Source organism: Ochotona princeps, chromosome 14, assembly GCF_030435755.1.
Source record: "Ochotona princeps isolate mOchPri1 chromosome 14, mOchPri1.hap1, whole genome shotgun sequence".
Classification (NCBI taxonomy): Eukaryota; Metazoa; Chordata; class Mammalia; order Lagomorpha; family Ochotonidae; genus Ochotona; species Ochotona princeps.
This window is the reverse complement of record NC_080845.1, coordinates 3,328,110-3,347,944: the sequence shown is the minus strand read 5'-3', so window position 1 is coordinate 3,347,944 and position 19,835 is coordinate 3,328,110. Positions and strand designations below refer to the sequence as shown.

The 19,835-nt window shown below is 61.6% G+C and overlaps 1 protein-coding gene across 1 annotated transcript in view; it reads left to right on the top strand.

Moving 5' to 3' along the window:
• Positions 1 to 840: 840 nt before the first annotated feature.
• ASS1 (argininosuccinate synthase 1) overlaps positions 841 to 19,835 on the top strand; it is a 35,995-nt gene continuing 17,000 nt past the window's right edge. Inside the window, exons 1-10 of the mRNA XM_058672309.1 lie at positions 841 to 919; positions 4,256 to 4,314; positions 4,606 to 4,715; positions 6,265 to 6,333; positions 7,658 to 7,846; positions 11,500 to 11,556; positions 12,442 to 12,516; positions 14,383 to 14,453; positions 14,860 to 14,890; positions 19,052 to 19,142. Coding sequence (XP_058528292.1) covers positions 4,611 to 4,715; positions 6,265 to 6,333; positions 7,658 to 7,846; positions 11,500 to 11,556; positions 12,442 to 12,516; positions 14,383 to 14,453; positions 14,860 to 14,890; positions 19,052 to 19,142 — 688 coding nt within the window. The 5' untranslated portion in view covers positions 841 to 919; positions 4,256 to 4,314; positions 4,606 to 4,610. The remainder of the gene's footprint in view (positions 920 to 4,255; positions 4,315 to 4,605; positions 4,716 to 6,264; positions 6,334 to 7,657; positions 7,847 to 11,499; positions 11,557 to 12,441; positions 12,517 to 14,382; positions 14,454 to 14,859; positions 14,891 to 19,051; positions 19,143 to 19,835) is intronic.

The window sequence follows — 19,835 nt, the reverse complement described above, 5'->3', positions numbered from 1 at the left end:
TCGTGGCCACGTCCACATACATGGGTAAACAGGCCACTCCTAGCTGTGTCTTGCTCCCTTCATCGCTGGCTGAGAACGGAGGATGTGCCCTGCAGGGCCAGCCCTGCCCGTGGAGCCACTGCCTTGGATGGAATCCAGGTCCTGCTGTTTTATTAGGGGTTGCACAATGGAGTGCTTCTGGGGCTTGCACCCCCCCACACACAAAGGGAGGAAATCTGGGTGTGCAGAGCCTACTGCAGGCCAGACTGGGGTCACACACGCAGTTTCTTTTTACAAGCGGGAGGCTTGGCTTCTGGGACCCTCAATCTTTCCGGCTGCACAATGGGTCAGTGGCCAGCCAGTCTTCCGTTCACCGGATGCCCTGGGGAGTCTGGCAGAAGCCAGACTCTGGGGAGACTGCCAGGAAGGGTTCCCGGCAGCTCCACCCAGGTATACTCATCTATGTGAAGTGCTCGGGCGCGGGGCGCTGGCGTGGGAGGCAGGGGGATGCTTTGAAGTCTGTGCCTTGATTTCCACCCAGCCGCCTCTGAACGCCAACCCTAGGGCGCACAGCAAGTCCCCAGGAAGGAGAAAGCGGGGTCATCCCACCCGTGTTCGGCTTCCAGCCACTGCCATTCCTCCGGGGTGCCGCCCGCCTCGCAGGCGGGAGACGGGAAGCCTCACGCCTCTGCCGGGAGACTCCCGAGCTGGCGCGCGGCCCGGCTGGGAATGGCGAGGGCGCGCCGGGCTCCTCCCCAGGCAGGTGGCCCTGAGCGCTGAGCGGCTCCCGCGGGGGGCCGGGCCCCGGGGCGGGGCCTGTCGCGCGCGTGTCCCCACGTGTCCCTGCTCCCCAGCCCTGCCCTCAGCCGCGTGTTTATAACCCGGGATGCGCGCCTCCCCCGGCCCTGCTCTGCTGCCTGCCACAGCGGCCGGTTCTCTGGTAAGGACCCCACACGCCCCAAGTCCCTGCTGCTCCCGATTTCTGAGCCTACGCTCTGCTCTGCTCTTCTCCCGGTCTCCGCGAGAGCGAACCCGGCAGTCGGAGAGGACGCGCGCTGTGGCCTCCCCTCGGACCATCGCGGCGAGCCTGAGGCTCAGACCCGGGCGCCGGGAAGGCAAGCCAGTTGCCTGATCCCTGCTGCCTGGGGCCTGGGTCTGAGAAGGGCGCGCGAGCCCAGGGGGCATGTGGAGCCGATGGGGGTTATTCCTCCCCTGTGCGTACTGGGTTCCTTCTCTGACCCGACCTCCTCCGGTGAGCGAAGTCCCCAGCGCAGAGCCCGGGGTCCATGCACCCCAACTGGCCGCGCTGTCTGCAGCAGGCGCTTTCTGGTTGCAACCCAAAGCAAGAGCTACCAACCAGATTCTGAGCTGAGGGGGCCGGATGCCGGCCAGGTGTGAGTGGGCTCCCCTCCTGGCTGGGGGCAGCCGTCCCGGGGGTCCGTTCCCCGGGGAGTGAGTAGGGTTTGTCCACCTGACCAGGCTTCCTGCGCCCCTGCCGGCCTGTGGGAGGGGCCATCCCACAGGAAGTGTCTCCCTTCTTGCCTTTGGCCCTTGGGGCGGCCGAAGCTCCTCCCCTGTCTGCTGCTGTGGCCACCTCCAGGGTCCGGTCTGCTGAGTGGGGCCGTGTTGCTGCAAGCCGCAGGCGGGAGCTGGCCTGCCCTTTCCACAGGCCCTTGTAGTTTGTCCCTCCCTTCTCAGCTCACAACCAGGGACTCAGGTGGCCAGAGGAGGCCTGAGGCTCGCCTCCCAGGTCGGCAGTTGGAGCTGGCACTGGCTCAGGGCTCAGCCCTGAAGGCTGTTGAGAGCCAAGCCTGGGGCCAGGCACACGCTGCTGAATTTAGCACGGACCCAGTCTGGCCAGTGCAGCCTGCAAGCTGAAGACACAAAGGGGCCCTGCAGTGCCGTTTTGGGTATCCTGGGGGAGCCTGGTGCTGGCTGGAAGAGCCTAGGGCATAAAAGGGTGGGGGAGTGTTCTATCCTTGGAGAACCACCCCCCCTGCACCTGCGGAGGTAACTGTGGACCAAATACATCTGCAGAGACTGTGGCACAGTCTACCTGGGCTGGGGTAGAGATGGACGAGAGGAAGCGAGGGAAGCCCCCCCAGCAAGGGTCAGCACCCCTGAGCTCTGACTGGACTGCTGGTTGCAGGAGTCCTGGGATGGAGCCAGGCACCGAGCCACATGCTGGGCCAGCCTTTTCCCACAGCCTGGGAGGCCAGCCAGATCAGCCAGATGCCTTGCTGGGCACCCTGGAGCAGCACTCCACGCTGGACAGAGCTGGTCTTCCTGGCCCCGGCCCCGGCCCCCTCCTTGGTGCAGGGCTGACCATGGTGGCACTGTGACCTGAGTGAGATGGTGTGAGCCGGGCCAAAGCTTAGGGATTGGATCCAAGGGCAGTGCGCCTCCTGCCGGTCCGAGTGTGGAATCGCAGCTCAGCTCTAGCAGACACAGGCATGCAGGAGTGAACTCAGTTCCTGGTTCCTGCGGGGTGGAGGGTGTGTCTGTGTGTTCCTTTAATTATGGCAAACCCAGATCTGCTAAGTCACGTTAGCAGGGAGCAGCTCTGGGGGAACATTCTGCACAGGTGCAGCCTTAGGCTCAGGTTTGTCTGGAAGGTGCATGAAGTTTGAGAGCACAGGATGGGGTAGGGAGCCCTCAGCAGCCAGCCTGGGATGGAAGCCTCTGGGCTGAGCCTCAGCCACAGCTCTTCAGGCTCCTCATCTGAGAAGGAGGGGCAGGGGCCACCCCCACCTCGACATGATGGACGTCCACTCTCACTGCTGACATGGCAGGGCCACCCACGTTTTCCTTGGTAGTGATGAGTTCCCAGGCTGCCCGGCATGTCCCCCTGGACAGTGGCCAGGTGGCTCTAGCTGGGTCCGCAGAGGATGCCCAGGGCCAGGCTGGCCTGCAGCTGTGTCAGGGGGATCCCCCTCTTCTAACCTCCTCGTAGAGGTCTTTCTGCTGGGGGGTCCAACATGGCAGCCGGAGGCAGTATGCACTGCCCGGAGACTGGGAACTCCCTCTGTGGCCCTCCCTGCGGGGTGGGAGGCATGATGGGGTCGAGGGGGCATGGAGTCCCACTCCCCCCCCAGGAAGGAAGTTGTATTTCCTGAGGTATCAGGACTGAATAGGGTGCTGTGTGGATGGGGAAACCGAGGCAGCTGTTAGGCGTGGCTGGGTTTAGACCAGTTGGGCTGGAGAGCTTGGGCACCTGGAGCCCAGGGCCATGGGGCTCAGTGTCTGCCATTCCTCCACCCTCCCCTCTCCCTCCCTCGGCTCAGGGACCTTGCTTCAGGAGGGGGCAGTGAGAACGATGCCAGGGCCCACCTGCCTGCTCAGCCCTGGGTTTGCACTGGCACATGTGTGCCAGCCCAAGCATCATGCCACACATGTGTTGTCTCCCATATACACCCCCAGGTGCACACATGGCAGAAATGCCCCCCCAACACTCTCATTCCTTCCCAGACCTCAGTCCCAGAGGCCAATGCCTCCGGGCACCGCCTGGCAGACCAGAGGGGCTCCCTGCCCATGCATTGCAAGAGGCTGTGTACAGCCCCTTGGCTTGATAGAACCAGTGGTGTTACCAAGTGCCTGCAGTGTGTATCTGGGAGTTGTCCCCACTCTCATGGTGGGGACCACTAGAGGAGAGTGTGCCATGTGCTCTGCCAGGGGTGTGGGATGTGAGGCGGGATGGGCAGCTGAGGCAGGGAAGGGCAGGGCAGGGCAGGGCAGGGCAGGCGGGCTCCTGGATGCTCCCTTTGGGAAGGAAGAAGCAGCCGCGGCCCTGAGAGCTGTGTGAGGCTGGAGCACCTGCTACTCCCGGCCCACACCTGGCTCAGCACTGCCCCTCCCTGAGCCTCTCAGAAAGGTGTGGCCTTGTCATGGAGTCTGAGGGTTCAAACCCCGGCACTCACCACTTACCAGTCCCTCTAGGTCTTGGGCAAGCTCCCGCATGCAAGCCTCAGTTTCCCTGTCTGTCAAATGGGAGCAGCTCTGGTGGAAGGGCCTAAACTGCAGTGACCCTTATGGGTGTGTGCACCTGCCAGGGCTGGCCACGTTGGACCCTCTGAGTGTCGAACGCTTAGCACATGGCCACCCTGCCCCGGTGGAGCTGCCACAGGCCGCACCTGCACCAGCCTCACCACACATGGTGTGCGCACACCTGTGTCCATTCTGGGGCCGAAGGAGGGGAGGGGCTGGGGGCTACACAGGTGGCTCACAGGAGATGGGGTGGCCGCCACGCCAGCCAGCTGACCAGACTCTGCCTTTGCAGACTGCTTCACCGAGCTGGATTTGATTTGAAATTCCAAAACCCCGTACCTCCAAGCCCAGGTAAGTTCAGCTTTTCATCCTCTCTCTCCCCATCCTCCATGGCCAGTTATCTGACTACGGTTGCCATGGGAACTGCCTGCTAGCTCCAGGGTCTAGTTCTGCCCACTCTCCAAGCAGCCCAGGTCCTGGGCAGCCCAGCCTCACACACAGACAAGGGACCAGGCCACAACTCAGCTGCCCCGTGGTCCCTTCCCCCAGTGGGAGGAGGCTGCCCGGGGCCAAGGCCATGCCGCCACGGAGGATGCTGCTGGCTGGGGCCTAGGTCTCAGGTGCTGCGTCTGTCCCCTGCAGACGAGATGTCCGGCAAGGGTTCCGTGGTCCTGGCCTACAGCGGCGGCCTGGACACCTCCTGTATCCTGGTGTGGCTCAAGGAGCAAGGCTATGATGTCATCGCCTACCTGGTGAGGATTTGCGCATGCATCCCACTTCTCTACCCACCAGCCTGTTGGGTCCCCAGGCCCGTCCACTCAGCATCACCTATGCAAGCCCAGCACTGCTCTTTCTCAGCCTGCCCTGCCTCAGTCTGTCTGTCTATAAAATGGTTGTCCTTGAGATGTCCCTGAAGCTGGCTCTCATGCTGTGACATGGGGGCGGGGGGCACAGAGGTGACCTCGGCTGTGCTGCTTGTTCTGCCAAAGGCACAGGGTCTCCCCTTCCAGATCCCTCCCCTGCCCGGCCCCCAGTAACTCAGCGAAGACTGGAGTTCTGTACTGGCAGGATCCTGGGAGAGCATGTAGCTCCTGGGTGGGAAATAGGTCAGAAGTGATAGGTCAGGTGCGGTGCCCCCGTCCTAGGCAAGGCCGCAGGCAGTGGCAGTGCCCCCTACGAGCCAGCTGCACCCCTGGTGAGCCCGGCCATGGCCTCAGCGTCTTTCTCCTTGCAGCTGTTGCAAATCATAGAAATCTGATTGGCACCTCGAGCCAGCGGTTGCCGGCTCACCTCAGTGGGCATCCCAGGACTGTGACAGCTTCAGGCAAGCCCGGGTTCAGGTGCTGAGCCAGACCCAGCGTCCAGGGAGCCTGGACGGGGCAGGCAAGGCGAGACTGGCTGCAGGGCCATGTTCACGGCAAGGCACTAGAGCAGTGAAGCGTTCGTCATTACGGGGAGGGGTTAGGCGTAGTGAGCAGAAGCTGTGGGGCCCCCCTGCACCCCGTAGAGAGGAGCCTGCCAAGAAAGAAGGTTCTGTTCTCAGAATTCACTGCACCCAGCCTCTTCATCACACAAGCTGGGGAGACTGAGGCAGGGCTTGGCAGCATGCTTTGCGCACAGTCCCCTGGTGAGCATGAGGTGCAATTCTGAGTGGCTCTGGCACCGGCAGCATGGCGGAATTGGGACCGTTGGCCACGCTGAGCTGGCAGATTTGAAAGTCACATGTGACCTGGGGGCAAACACCCGCACTCTGGGAAAATTCCGGAGTCTGGCAGGCAGAAGGCAAGAAGCAAGGGCTGGGCTGCAGGCCAGGGGCCAGTCAGCAGGAAACATGCCTGTGTCTAGACTGGGGAGGCACAGAGGTCCGGCTCCAGCTGTGGGGACATGACGGGGGGGCTCCAGAGCCCAGGCCCCTCTGCCACGCTCTGCTCCTGGCAGTTGCCACCGCAGGCTGCCTCAGTCCAGGGAGAGTTTGATGGAGGACAGAGGAGGTTGGGACACTATCGGTCTCCAAGCAGGGAGGCAACCCGCTCATCCTGTAGCCCGGGGGGCCTGGGGAAGCAGGCAGGCCCACCACCCAGCATGAGTCCAGCTCCCAGTGTGCGCTCATGCAGGTGCCCCTGCCTCTCCAGAGCTGCTCCACCAATCCTCTTCTCTCTGAGTGCTTAGCTGTGTCACTGGGTGTGCAGCGGGGCCTGGCCCGGGGCGCACCGTGGGCTGCCTTCCTCTGGGGCTCCCCTCGGTGCCCCACCCTGGCCTGTGGCTGACCCCCTGACTGACCCCTCTGCCTTTGCTCCTCAGGCCAACATTGGCCAGAAGGAAGACTTTGAGGAGGCAAGGAAGAAGGCGCTGAAGCTCGGGGCCAAAAAGGTACCAAGTGGGGGGCAGGGCGGGGGACCAGCCTAGGCAAGGTGACGTGAAGGGCAGCAGGGACCCTGGCTAGCTCACTGTCCCCTTCTAGCTTGCCCTCCTGCCTCCAGAGTGGGGCACTGTCCTCTTCCTGCCTCCCTGGCCACTCTTCTACCCATGGCCATCCCATCTGCCCATTCCTCTATCATTTTTGCACCCACTCATCCACTAACCAGCCAGTCGGCCACCAGGTGTCCAGGATGTGTCCATCCATGTAGCCATCTGTCCATCCATTTACCTATCTATTTAGCCAGCTGTCTGTCTGCCCAGCCACCATCCACCCATTCATGCATGCATCCTCTATCCACCCACCCTCCCATCCACCCATCCATCCATCCATCCATCCACGTATCTGTTGTCCCTCATCCAACTAAACTGAACACCTCCAGTGAGTTCAGTGCAGTGACTGCCTCTTGTCACACAGCGGGCAGCCCTGTCGTGGGGGTGAGGCACATATGATGGAAGGAGCCGACAAGGTCCTGGCTCATGGGTGCCCACAGTGCTGTGTGTGACCCGTGTCCACCGAGGAAATCACTGCCCCTAGCAGCCCCTCATGTGGAGGAGCAAGCAGCAAAGGGCCAAAGGCCCCTCCGCAAGAGCTGCCTGATCAGGGCCCGCTGAGCCTCTAGTAGGACACCTCTGCCATGTCTCCAGGACGCAGGGTGTGCTAGGCACCCGGCCAGGGCTCAGTGAGCAGTTCAAGTGAGTGTGTAGAGCAATGAATGCCAGTCCCACATCACTGGCTGACCGTGGGTGCCAGCCCTTCTGAGTTCTCATTTCTCTGTGATTTTTAAAACCATGTATCTATTTGAGAGGCAGGGAGGCAATGCTGCCACCTGCTGGTTCATTCCCCCAAGTCCACCGCAGCCAAGGAAGAACCAGGCATATGCCGGAAGCCGGACACCAAATCCTGGCCTCCCATGAGGGTGGCAGGGGCCTGGTCATTTGGTCCTCCCTCTCGACTCTGCCAGGGACTGCACAGACAGGCAGCTGGAGTCTGGGCAGAACCAGTGTCAAACCACCCAGTATCCCCACGTGGACATCTGATGGCTGTCTTCACCGTTAGGCCAGTGCCTGCCCCTACTGACAATGTTCAAATCTATTTTTGTGCATATCACGTTGGACTGTAGGAAGGAGAGTACCTGCCTGGCATCCTGCCTGGCACCTGTGATGTCCACTGAACACACAGGCACAGGAGGGAAGTGGGGGTATGGCTTGCCATTGGGTCAATGCCACTGGGGCGCCCTGAGGCCCCAAGCTCTGGCTCACGGCCCCCTCCCCACAGGTATTCATTGAGGACGTCAGCAGGGAGTTTGTGGAGGAGTTCATCTGGCCCGCCGTGCAGTCCAGCGCCCTGTACGAGGACCGCTACCTGCTGGGCACCTCCCTTGCCAGACCCTGCATCGCCCGCAAGCAGGTGGAGATCGCCCAGAGGGAGGGTGCCAAGTACGTGTCTCATGGTGCCACAGGGAAGGTAAGGAGAAAGGCGGGTGCCAAGTACTCCAAGGGCAGAGGGGGAATGGCAGGCTGGGTTCCAGGCTTGAGCTGGATGCCTGAGCGCTGCCAGATCCCCGTGGGATCCGCAACCCCTAGGACCCCTGCCCTGCCTTTCTGTAGCCTGGGCCATATTCCTACTCAGGATGGAACTCAGGGCCTGGGACTCCTGGCCACGCTGGCAGCTGCCAGGCCAAGTCACCATGAATAGCCTGGACTCAGGAGTGCTGGGGCAGGGGCCACCCCATCAAGCCCTTGGGCAACAACCCTGGCATCCCCATGACACGGGCCAGTGGAGGAAGCAAGGCCGGGAGCTAACTCTGCAAGCTTTGGCCAGGTCGTCCGGCTGTGTGGGACTCCTGGGGCCTGTTGTCCACCCCACCCCACCCCTGAAGAGAAGGGACAAATGACCTGGCAACTGGGGCTCGGTGCAGGGCATCCCTGGGCAGGGGATGGAGGCACAGACAGGGAACAGTGTGCCCAGCAGAGGGAACAGCCTGTGTGAAGGCAGGGAGCAGGGAGGCAGCGGGGCCAGGGCTAGGCCGGGACCACTCTGTGGGTGACTAGGGAACTGGGCAGGGCTCCCATGGAAGGAGGGACTAGTAGGAAAGTCACACACATTCCCTGGGCCCTTGTTTTCACTCTCACGGTCATGGGGAAGCGGTTGGTCCTGGGCCATCTGGGCAGGCGCATGTGTGCGCCACCTTCCCTGAGGGTGGTAGGAGAAGCAGGTGCAAGAGGGCACCCGGGCTCAGCCTGGCTTGGTGCAGAGCAGATCAGAGCCCACGGCTTCAGGGCTGTGTGGCCCGGCCCTCCTCAGGGAGTCTCCGTTAACTCAGCCATGAAAGGGACACACACAGGGAACCCAGGACCAGGCGTGGGCGTGTGCCTAAGCCACTGCCGGGGTGTCCTGCATTCGCGTCTTGGGGCCTGGGTTCACTTAGGGCCTGGCTCTGCTCCCGGCTTTAGCTTCCTGCTGGCACACAGCCTCAGAGGCTGCAGTAATGGAAGCCAGGAGCCAGGAACTTCCTCCAGGGTCCCAAGGCTTTGGGCCATCCTCAACTGCTTTCCCAGGCCAGAAGCAAGGAGCCAGATGGGAAGTGGAGCTGCCGAGATTAGAACCGGTGGCGCCCACATGGGATCCCGGTGGTGCTAGTGAAGACTTGCTGTACTATGCCCCAAGAAATGATTTCTTTAAGGCTGGTGTGTAGCTCACAGAATGGTTGGGACAATGAGCATAGCGTGAGGCTGGCATATAGTCCACTGCCAGAGAAAGAAGGGTCCTTTCCCTTCCTTCTGGGATCAGCAGGCCTGCTCTGGGCACTGAGAATGAGCTGGGCAATGAGTTCTCTGTTCTACCATGTATGGGTCTCTGTTCTACCATGCATGCACAAATGGGTCAGCAGAGCCAGGGCCCCTAGAGGGGGCCTAACCTGAGAAAGCCCCTTCCTCCACCGGGATTCAGCGAGGAGGCAGGCAGGGCCGGGGGAGCCATGGGTGTGTCTGGCACTGGCATGCAGCCGCAGCATGCCCACCACCCACAGCGTGCTCATCGCCCGCTGCAGCTAGGAATAGCAGTCACCCACTGTGCGCAGCTCCTCGCTGAGGCCACCAGGGGGCGCCAGAGGCCAGGGTTTGGGTCTACTTGCCCACTCTCACTGCAGCTCACCATCAGAGGCCCTAGAAGGAGCTGGTGGGATTAGAGACATCGCAAGGGGTCTGTGAGAGCAGAGGGGGTGTGCAGGGCACACCCTTGTGCCTCATTTTCCACTTATGACACCCCCTGGAGACAATTTGCAAGAACCCGTGGTGGGGGAGTGTCAGCAGGTGGGGGGAGCCTGGCACATAAGCAAGTGTGATAGGCAGACCCCCACATTTGAGGGAGGGGCCGGGGAATCCAAGGCTGACTCTCTGGCAGAGGGTGTGGGGAAACAGGTGGCACCATCTCTGTGGCTGTCATGGAGGGGGCAGAAGGAGACCCCAGGCTGCCAGGGGCTGCCCTGCTCAAAGAGCCAGGCAGGACCTGGACTGCCGTCCGGGGGACTTCTCCAAAGGCCCTGGCTCCCAGACAACAGGGGTCACTAACGTGGCAGCGTCTGGGTGGGCAGACACAGCCAAGGCACCTGTGTGTTGGGGAAACCTGAGGCCTTGCGAGGGGGGGAGGAAGAGCAAGGAGGGGTGGGCATGTTAGCCCCTCCCTGCCCTGGTCCAGAGGAGGCCGCAGGCTGGCGACTGACTGCCAGGCCTGGGAAGCTCGTTCTGGCCGGAGCCCAGGCCTCTTGTCTGCATGTAGATGAGGATGGACACATTTGCTGTGTGACCTGGGTGAGTGGCCTTCCCTCTCTGAACCTGACTTTGCTCAGTGGCTGTGTAGACACTGTGAGGGCAGGACCAGTGCCTCGGAGGGGCTCAGAAAGACCCTGTATGCAGCCCAGCTGATGGAGCCCAGCTCAGGTCCCAGGCAGACGGCATTGGAGGACCGGATGGGGGCACCAGCTCCCCGCACCCCCGCCACCGCGGCCCCCAGCTGTATGACGAGGGCTGGAGCTGGCACTGGCTCTCCGTGCTGCCTGACAGCTCTGGCAAATGACACGTTATCCGTGCCGTGCTGCCCGCGCCGCCGCGCTGTGCAGTTTTCACAGTAGGCGAAAGGTCGCTCTGTTATTTCCACGGCCCTTGAATCTGTGGTGGCTGCCAGCCCACAGGGAAGCCGGCAGGAGCCAGCACTTCCCTCTCCTGCAACCCCCTTCAGCTCCGGTGTTGGAGCTGCTGGGGCGCTGGGGGCCTGACCTGCCATGAGCCCCGGCACTGGTCCCTCCCCCACCTCCAAGCTCCAGTGTTCCTGGCTGAGCCCTCTGTGGTCATCTGGTCCGTCTCCCCCTGCCAGGCGTGTCAGGGAGAGGTGACAGGACCCCTGGGTTATGGGCATGGGGCTTCAGGCAGCTGTGGTGTATGCAGGGGTCCCTGGAGGAGGCTGGTCCCTCAGGCTTCCAGTAGATGTGTCCTGTGCACACACGTGGTGACACATGTCCACTGTGTCCATACACATACTGCGTTCACATGACATACGCCCTGTGCTATGGGCACGTGTACTGAAACGCGTGCGCCCTGCACCATGAAAATGCAATGATGCATGTGCCCTGGGCATGTGATGACATGTGTCTGTGTCACATTGCATTTGGCCACCTGCCCACACACATGACCCTACATTACACACCCCTCCCCGTGTGCCTGCCCCACCCCAGTGGGTCGCACCCCTGTATTCACAGGTGTCATGTCACCCACGACTTGGCACACACACTAGGCGTAGAGTCCCCCACGCGTGTGCCCGCATGGCCAGGTCCTGGGCTGGGCTCCCAGCGGTGCGCCTAGGATAGGAACTGGCCCCTCAGCCTTCACAGGAATCCATGACCCCCGTCTTTGGAGCTGCCATGGCAGGTGCAGCCACCCCTGTGCTGCCTGTGGCTCCTGACAGCACCCCCCACACACACCGTGTGCTGCCTGTGGCTCCTGACAGCATCCCCCACACACACCGTGTGCTGCCTGTGGCTCCTGACAGCACCCCCCACACACACACCCTGTGCTGCCTGTGGCTCCTGACAGCACCCCCCACACGCACCCTGTGCATTGCAGGGAAATGACCAGGTCCGCTTTGAGCTCACCTGCTACTCGCTGGCACCCCAGATCAAGGTAAGATCCTGTTCCTCCCCGGGGTGGGGGTGGCTGGTAGGAGCCCTAAGGGGTTCCAGAAGGTTCTACAGGGCCTGAACCTGCATGGGGCGTTACCATGGAGAGTGGGCCCATCCAGCCAGCCAGCATCCTGCCCCTCCACCTGCCCGAGGTGTTCCTGGGGGCTTCTGCCCCCACCCCTGCCTCTAATTTAAGTGGAATCCCACGTGGCCCGGAGGAGAGCCCTAATGTTACCCCACCTGCTGCCCACTGGGGTGCCAGGCAGGGGTGGAGCGTGGCAGCTTGCTCCCAATCAGGGTTGCCCCCACCCCACCCCCACCCAGGTTCTCACAGTGGCTTTGGGGGCTGAGGTGTGCAGTTTCTGGATCTTTGCGCTGTGATGGGTTGAGGGAGGGGGTGTCCCCGGTCGGAGCCCAGCCGGGGTTCAGGGGGAGGGGCACTGCTGGGCAGCTGATGGTAGCAAACCCTGCTGCAAGACCCTGCCCCACCTTCACCCTTCCAGCCCCGTGGGGCCCCGCCCACCTGCCAACTGATTGGGGCTATTCTTGGGGACCCATCCTTGACCCTCTGTGGCCAGCAGGCCCCAAGTGGAGTGAACATGGCTTCTGGCAGACTGGGACATTTTCTTCAACTTCCTGGGGTGCAGGGGCAGGGTGGGGGTACAGCCTGCATCACCTCTGGGCCCCGCTGCCCCCCTGCACGACCTTCACGGGCAGAGGACATAGCCATGGACACAGCGACCCCTGTGGGACAGGCTCCTTCCCCCATCATGGGGTTCATCCTCTCTGGGGGAGAGTGTGGGGGGGACACGGCTACCACTGCCAGGCCAGGAGAAGCCAGTGGCTGCTGGGCCGCCTGCACACCTGACCTCTGGCCCATGTCCAGGTCATTGCGCCGTGGAGGATGCCCGAGTTCTACAACCGCTTCAAGGGCCGCAACGACCTAATGGAGTACGCCAAGGTACGCCACGCGCCTCGCCCCCCACCTCCCCACCCAGCGCCTGCCAGGCAGCCCCTGCCCCCAGAACTGTGAGCCCACAGAGGTGCATGTGGTTGCCCGCTTTGTCCATTTCCTAGCCTGGGGGCCACTCTGTGTAGGGGTGGGGGAAGGAGGCGCTGTGTGAGTGAGGTCCCTTCCCTGCACTCTCTTCCCTTACCTGGTGAAACCATCCCACAGTGGGCACCATCCCAGGGGCAGCAGTGGACAAAGCTTTGGGCGGTGGTGCTGGCAGCCCCCTTTTGAAATACAAGTTGCAAGAAAACATATTAGAAGTTTTGCATCAGGAACTGAAGCTGCTCCCCGGGGCACCTTTCTTTTGAGCGACTCGATGGCAGCGCTTGACAAACAGCCTCAATCAATCAGAGAGGGGAAAGCGACTCAGTGCACACACCAGAAAATTGCTCAGGTTTTTAAATAGCAGGCGCCCGGGCTGGCTGTGCACGCCCGCGGCCGCCACCGCGGTGCCCGCGTGGTGGGGGACGCGGCGGGGACGCAGCCCTGCCCCTGTGGCCGGCATCCCATTAAGAACAGGAGTGCTGGGAGGAAAGACCTTGCTGCCATCTGTTGTTTGATTATGAAGAGGGGAATTTACAAGAGCAAGCCCATATGTTGCCAAACAAATTGTCAAAGAACAGAGCTATTAAGGGAGCCGGGGGCTGACCAGGCCTCCCCCCAGCCAGCCCCCTCCTCCCTCCTCCCTCCTCCGCCCCACCCCCCCCACCCCCCAGCATGTCATGCTTAAGGAAAATGGATTGACAAGCTCGGGGCCCCATCCGCTGCTCTCGCTTCTCAGGTCGTGGTCGCTGGGCAAGCCTGGCTGTCCTGCAGCCATCCCGACTGCCCTGGTCTTGAACATGAACTCTCAGGTGTTCTCAGGAGTCACCTTTGAGGCAGGTGGGATGAGCTGATCAGCAGCCTTGGCCACCCCCCGCCCCGGCCCAGGGTCCTGTGGGCAGATCACCTGGAGAGAGCCCGGGGCATGTGTGGGCGGACTTGGCCCAACGCCAAGCTGCCAACGTGGTTGCAACAGAAACGGGCAGTGCCCCCCAACGAGGCCTGGAGACCTCGGTTTAAAGCAGCGAGGAGCCTTTCTGGAGGAGGCCCCCTAGGGTTCTAACCATGCTGGAGCTGGGGAGAGAAAGCTGGCTTAGGAGATGCTATTGGGGGCCCCCGGCTGGGCAGGGCACCTCACCACACTGGGCAGTGTGTAGGGCAGTGGCCTCCTAGGGGGATAGGAGAGTACCTGGGCCAGGCTGAGGGCTGAGCTGGGCTGGGCTAGGGTGGGCTGGGCTGAGCTGAGCTGAGCTGAGCTGGACTGGACTGGACTGGACTGGGCTGGACTGGACTGGACTGGACTGGATTGGGCTGGGCCAGGCCGGGCTTAGCTGGACTGGGCTGGGCTCCAATTTGGCATCAACATGGCTGACACAGGCTGCTGAAGCTGTAGCCTCCAGGCCACGTTTGTGGTGGGGACTTGTTTTCTTCTTTAAGGATGGTGTCGATCCTACAGGACATAATCCATGATGGGTTGCAAGAGGCTAGGGCTGCTTGAGAGCGTGAAGGGAGCGCAGCTGCCCCAGCGCCCGTTTCCAGGCTCCAGGTGGGGGTCAATGAGCTGGTGCAGAGTTGGCCCCCTCAGCACAGAGCCTGGGGTGCTGTCTCCGTGACTCTGGGGGGCCCTTCTAGAAGGAACCTCCAAGGTGAGTGTCCAGTTGATACTTGTAGTATCTCCATGGATACCAGGAGACCAGGTTAGGGTCCAGGGTCTAGGGACCGTCACACCCCAGCAGAGCCTCACTGTCCCCCCATGCTGTGCCTTGGTTTTAGCAACACGGAATCCCCATCCCGGTCACGCCCAAGAACCCATGGAGCATGGATGAGAACCTGATGCATATCAGGTAAGGTGCACCCCGACTGTGGCCCGCACCCTCAGGGGACCCGGAGGAGCGACAGACACAGGACCACTCGGCTTCTGCCCGCTCTCACCGGCTCTGCTCAGTGGTGCTGGGGGCGCTGGGTCTTACAGGCGTATCAGGGAGGCCAGCTCTGAGGAAGTGGCCTCGGCCAGGACACAGGGCACAGCAAGCATGGAGCTCCTGGGAGCAGAGCCCCCACCATGTGTGGAGGCCTGGGGCTACACCCCCAGAAGAGCAGGGCCTCAGCTGGGGAGGGCCTAGACGAATCCAGACCCAGTTGGGTGGTAGAGAGAAAAAGGCAGCCCAGACTGTGGTCCGGCAGGGTGTGGGGGTGCTTGGCATGGTGTCCCCTGCCGGCTGACCGCTGTCTTCGCTCTGCCCCACACAGCTACGAGGCTGGAATCCTGGAGAATCCCAAGGTAATGCCACATCCCCTCCCTGGTGGCGGGTTGCTGCCCAGGCCGTGACTGGATGCATTGGGAGCCTAATTTGAAATTTCACGGGGGCCGGGCTTGGGGCTGGGGTTGAACCCTATCAGGTTCCCCCCGGGGCCTGCCCTCTCTCCACACTGCATTTTCAGAGCCCCCACCACTCTCCCCTCCCTCCCTCTGTCGCTAATTGCTGCTGGATAAATGGGGAAGGAAATATTTGAGGGCAGCAGAGAAAGTGTTTGTGAGTGGGAGACAATCAAGAAGTGATGAGGCGGAGGGCTACTTGTGGGTGGGCCGGCCTGGGCCCGCCAGCTCTCCGCACCGATGTCACCGCTGTCGGCCAGGGGTGGCAAAACCCCAGGACCCATTTGTTTGGGTCTGCGTCCCACACCCCCAGTTCCTAGGCTGACCTGTTTAAAGTTGAGGTTTTTTCTCCCCAGGGTTTCTTTGTGTCCCCTCTTGCCCATCCTTGGATAGAGTGCAGGGCGAACTCATCAGGGAACAGGAAAAAAAATATCTCATTGTCCCCTGAGGGACTACGCCTCAGTTCTCCAGCCCAGCCCCGCACCTGTGGGTGGGCAAGGTTGCTTGGCTAACTCTAGGGGTAACAGGTGCTTGGTGGTGGCGGTGGGACGGGAGGAGATCCAGGAAGATCAGCTGGAAGGGAGGAGGGCAAAGCCAGAGCTGGCCGGATCCTGCCCAGGGCCCCGGGCTGGTCCCAGGGCTGGCGTGGTGGCACCTACTAGATGTTAGTGTGTGCGACCCTGGCAGTGCACTCCCGGGTGGCAGGTCTAGGTGTGGCTTTCTTGGGCTGTGGTCTTGGATGTGGGCTCTGGCCACCTTCAGTCAGTGGCAGGGTGTGGGGGACAGAGGCCCAGGGCTCCGCGCTGTCCCCGCTGCCCACTCGGCCTCCTGGGTGCTGTCAGGACAGCTGGTACCCTTGCCCCTGGGGCACTGATGGGGACCAAGGGACTGCTGCCTGCTGCTCATGAGCGCTTACAGTTCATGCTCTGCTGACCCTGAGATGCCGGCCCCTCCTAATTAGCCAGTCAGTCAGTGCCCGGGGGGCCGGGCCACACCGAGGGCTCCCAGGCAGGAGGCCCTCTCAGGCCAGCCTGTCCGTCCACAGGCAGGGGAGCTACTCTCCTAGCCCCCTCTCACACACACAGCACCGCACCCTCCTGCTGCCAGAGAGAAAGGAACCCAAAGAACAGAGAAGTAGGGGAGCAGAGCCGAGGCAGAGGGTCACCCCTGAGGGTGCTGGCCCCTCCAAGGCCTCCTGCTTAGATGAGGGCCTCACTGTGTCTTTATTAAGGATTCAGGGTCTGTGTCCGCTTCCTGCAGCTGTGCAGTCTGAGGTACACAATGCAGCCACTCGGCCTCTGATGGCCTTAAGCACCAAGTGGGAGGTTGCAGCACCCCCTCCTGACACCTTGAGAGGATGCTTCCCTGGCAGGAGGCAAGAGTCCTGACCACCTCTCCTCACCAGGCAGGCTGGCTGGGCTGCGTGCAAGGGCAGGGGATCCATGTGGCTGGACTGGGAACCCACGCGCCGCCGGTCACTCTGGCAAGCCTGGCTCCCTAATGGGCCTCTCATGCCGGTCCCTGATGCTGGGGGCCGCCCTCCAGGACCCACGGCTGCCGCGACCACCTCACTGTGTGCTCCCTCGGGTAAACCTGTCCAGTCCCTGCAGCCCCGGGGATGTGGAGGTGGGGGGAGCTGGTGCCCCTCCCCCTCTCCCCAAAAAAGCCCCCAGCCTGCAGAAGGGAGGGCTTGAGGCAGATGGCTGGACCATTTTCTGCCTCTGTGAGGGCTGATTGAAGGGCAATGAGGCAGCTAATGCGAAGAAAGATAGACATTTACTTGCCTTAACTTCATAGGGCCCCCAGTGAAAGAGTTCATTCAGCCGCCGGCCCGCCGCAGCCAGCGTGTGAATAAAGCCTGCTCGGCATCGATCATGCCTACACACCATGGTTTAGTGCATGGGCCATTTGCTGCCAATTTCTCCTTCTCCCGGCCTGTTTCATGCTTTCTTTCGGTCTCATCCCCCGCCCCGTCTCCTCTCTCTCTCTCTCTCTCTCTCTCTCTCTCTCTCTCTCCACTCCCCCTCCCCCTCCCCATGACATTGGAAGTGAGCCCTCCCGCTGGGAAGGGAAAATAGCCGGCATTGATACTCCCCAACAAACTATTTGTCATTTGAACCGGGCTTTTAGGGGCGAGAGTTAAAAAAAAAAAAAGGCAGGCACCCAGGGCCACCTTGGCAAATGTCATTTTATTTCTACTTAGTTATGTCATTGAATCCGCATCCTATTTAGCTATGTCCGCCACAGCGGCTGCCCCCAACTTCCGCTGTGGGGTCGGGGAGGCGTGGGTGTTGATTGGGTGAGGAGAGGGACAAGCCCCAAGGCGCAGGTGGAGGTGGGCTTGGGTTGGGGCAGGATGTGGGGCTCCCTGGCTTTGGGGTATGGTACCCAGCCACCATCCATCTTGCCTTCTGTATGATTCTGGGTATTGGCAGGGTCAGTGGGGCCAGCAGCTCAGGAGCCCGCTGTTTCTCAGAAACCTACCCAGATGCCCACCCATGGCTCATGATGCCAATCCTCTCTGACTTTGAGCCTCTTTCTGGCTCCCAGCTGCTCCCCATACCCCACTGCCTGGTGGCATAGCAGCTGGGAAGAGCACCAAGCCAAGCTCCAATCTCTGCTTTGGTTTTCTTCCTGATCCACAGGGCACTAGGCCTGGGGTCTTCAGGATCCCGGCTTTAGGGTCCGGAAGCAGGTGGCAGAGGGTGCACGGCCCTGAGCGGGCTCTCCCACAGGCTCTGTCTGAGCTCAGAAGCAGTGCCCCAGGAGCCCACTGTCCCTAGCTGCCCGCAGAGCCCCATACCGTCCATCATCCAACCAGGCCTGGCATTTGCTCATGCCTGTATGCTGACACTGTAAGCCAGTCAGTGGCAAGCCTCAGTTTGCCCATTTCACTGATGGGGAAGCTGACCCAGGAGATACAGCAGCTTGCCATGGTCTTAATATCATCCTGCCTCCTGGCTTGGGGGGTGCTTTCTATCACACCCAAAATCCCGTGCATACTGCGACATTTCATAAGGTTTGCAAAAAAAAAAAAAAGGAAATCTGTTCAAAGCAGTGCCATCCACTTGTGGACTCCTTCTGTGTGTGTGTCCCAGCACTGGGCGACAGGGAGCAAGCAGACATGGCCCACCAGCAATTACAGCTTCCCGGCCTCAAGCTCTTCCTCTGCAGCTGGGGCTGATGGCGCTTGACCTTATCCAGAAGCCAGCGTGGGAGGTGGGGAGTGGTGTGGGGGAACGTCTCTAATGGGGGAAGAGCCAAGGTGGGCTGTTCCCAGGGTGTCAGCAGGTGGACGGAGAAACTAGCCCCAGGATGCCTATAGTAGGGGCTTGAGCAGTTGGGGCTCAGAGAGCCCCCCACCCCAGCCCGACGGTGACAAGTGTCCAAGACTGGGCCTGAGGGGTTTGGGGCCTGTGGAGGAGGCAGGGAGAGGGAGGGAGGGGATTTGGAGCTTCCCAGGCAGTCAGCAGCCCCCCACCACCACGCCAGGCAAGAAGCCCATCTTCCAGTACGCTCCAGATAAAAAAAAATGTGCATAAAGGTTGATGTGTTTTCAAATGGGTTTTTGCTTCCCTCTTCTCTTTTCTCCCTGTGAGTATTAACCCCAGGCACCCGGGGGACGGCTGGCTCGCCAGAGCACCTGCTGGGGTCACGCGCAGTCATTAGCTTTGCGGTCAGTGCAGAATAAACCCCAATTCTCAGCGCCAGGCGAGCGTGCGTGCGTGCGGGCCACTCCCGGGAAGCCGGCAGAACACCACGGCCGCCGCGCCCCCTCCAAAGTCACACTGTCTCCTGCCTGACTTGCTTCTGTGTCCTGCTATTCTACCTCCAGCTGTGGGGGCGTCGAAGGAAAAGATGAGATCAAGTTGAGGGGAAAAATTGTCTGATTTCTTGAGTCTTTTGTTTCCCAGGCCCTGGACAAGCTGGGCTGGTTGGATCTGGACTGAGGGCTGGCGTCCCAGGCTGGCTGATGGGGGGGCAGGAGCCTGCTCACCAGCCAGCCTGGGGTGCAGGGGTGTCCTGGATGCCCCCGCCTGCAACCTCTGGCTGTCTTTTTGTCAGAACCAAGCACCTCCAGGCCTCTACACAAAGACGGAGGACCCTGCCAAAGCCCCCAACAGCCCCGACATCTTGGAGATTGAGTTCAAGAAAGGTATGTGGCCACTGCCCACACATACCCCAGATTTGCTGGGAGCAGGGGAAACTCTCAGGACCCCAATTCAGGCAGGGGGCTGCAGGGATCCCAGATGCCCCCTTCCCTGGAGCACAGGACCATGTGCCCGAGCTGCACACCACCCCCCAGCTGCCCATCACGCTGTTCCTGGGCTGGGGCTGAGAGGAGGCGGCAGGTCCTGAACTGAAGGCAACCACTCCCCGGAGTATCCCTCAGCTTTCCCAAGTCTGGTCTCATCTGTTGAGTGGGCACACGGGAGCAAGGGACCCACCATCTTTCTGGCACAGAGGGAGGTCTGGACCCCATGCCCTGGGCACAGGCACTAGAAGGGCCTCCGTAGGCCACAAGTTCAGAACTTCAGGCGGGGGTCCTGAGTTGGCCACCTCGCTGCCCCTCCCTCCTTCTCACTGCTGAGGGTCAACAAGAAGCATTTGCTGGCCAGGACCGAGAGCCCAGCCTTGCCCCTGGCACATGGAAGGAGGGGTGTCAAGGCCTGCCAGGACCATGGTCATAGGGAGGGCCAGGAGCCCACGGAGGGAAACCAACCAGGAAGCCAAATCAGGGATGCTTCCTGGAGGAGGAGGTATTGGGGAGCAGGCCAAGAGGAGGTGGGAAAACAGTCCAGGCCCAGATGAGGGAGTTGGCCCCTCTGTCATTTGACACACGGGGAAG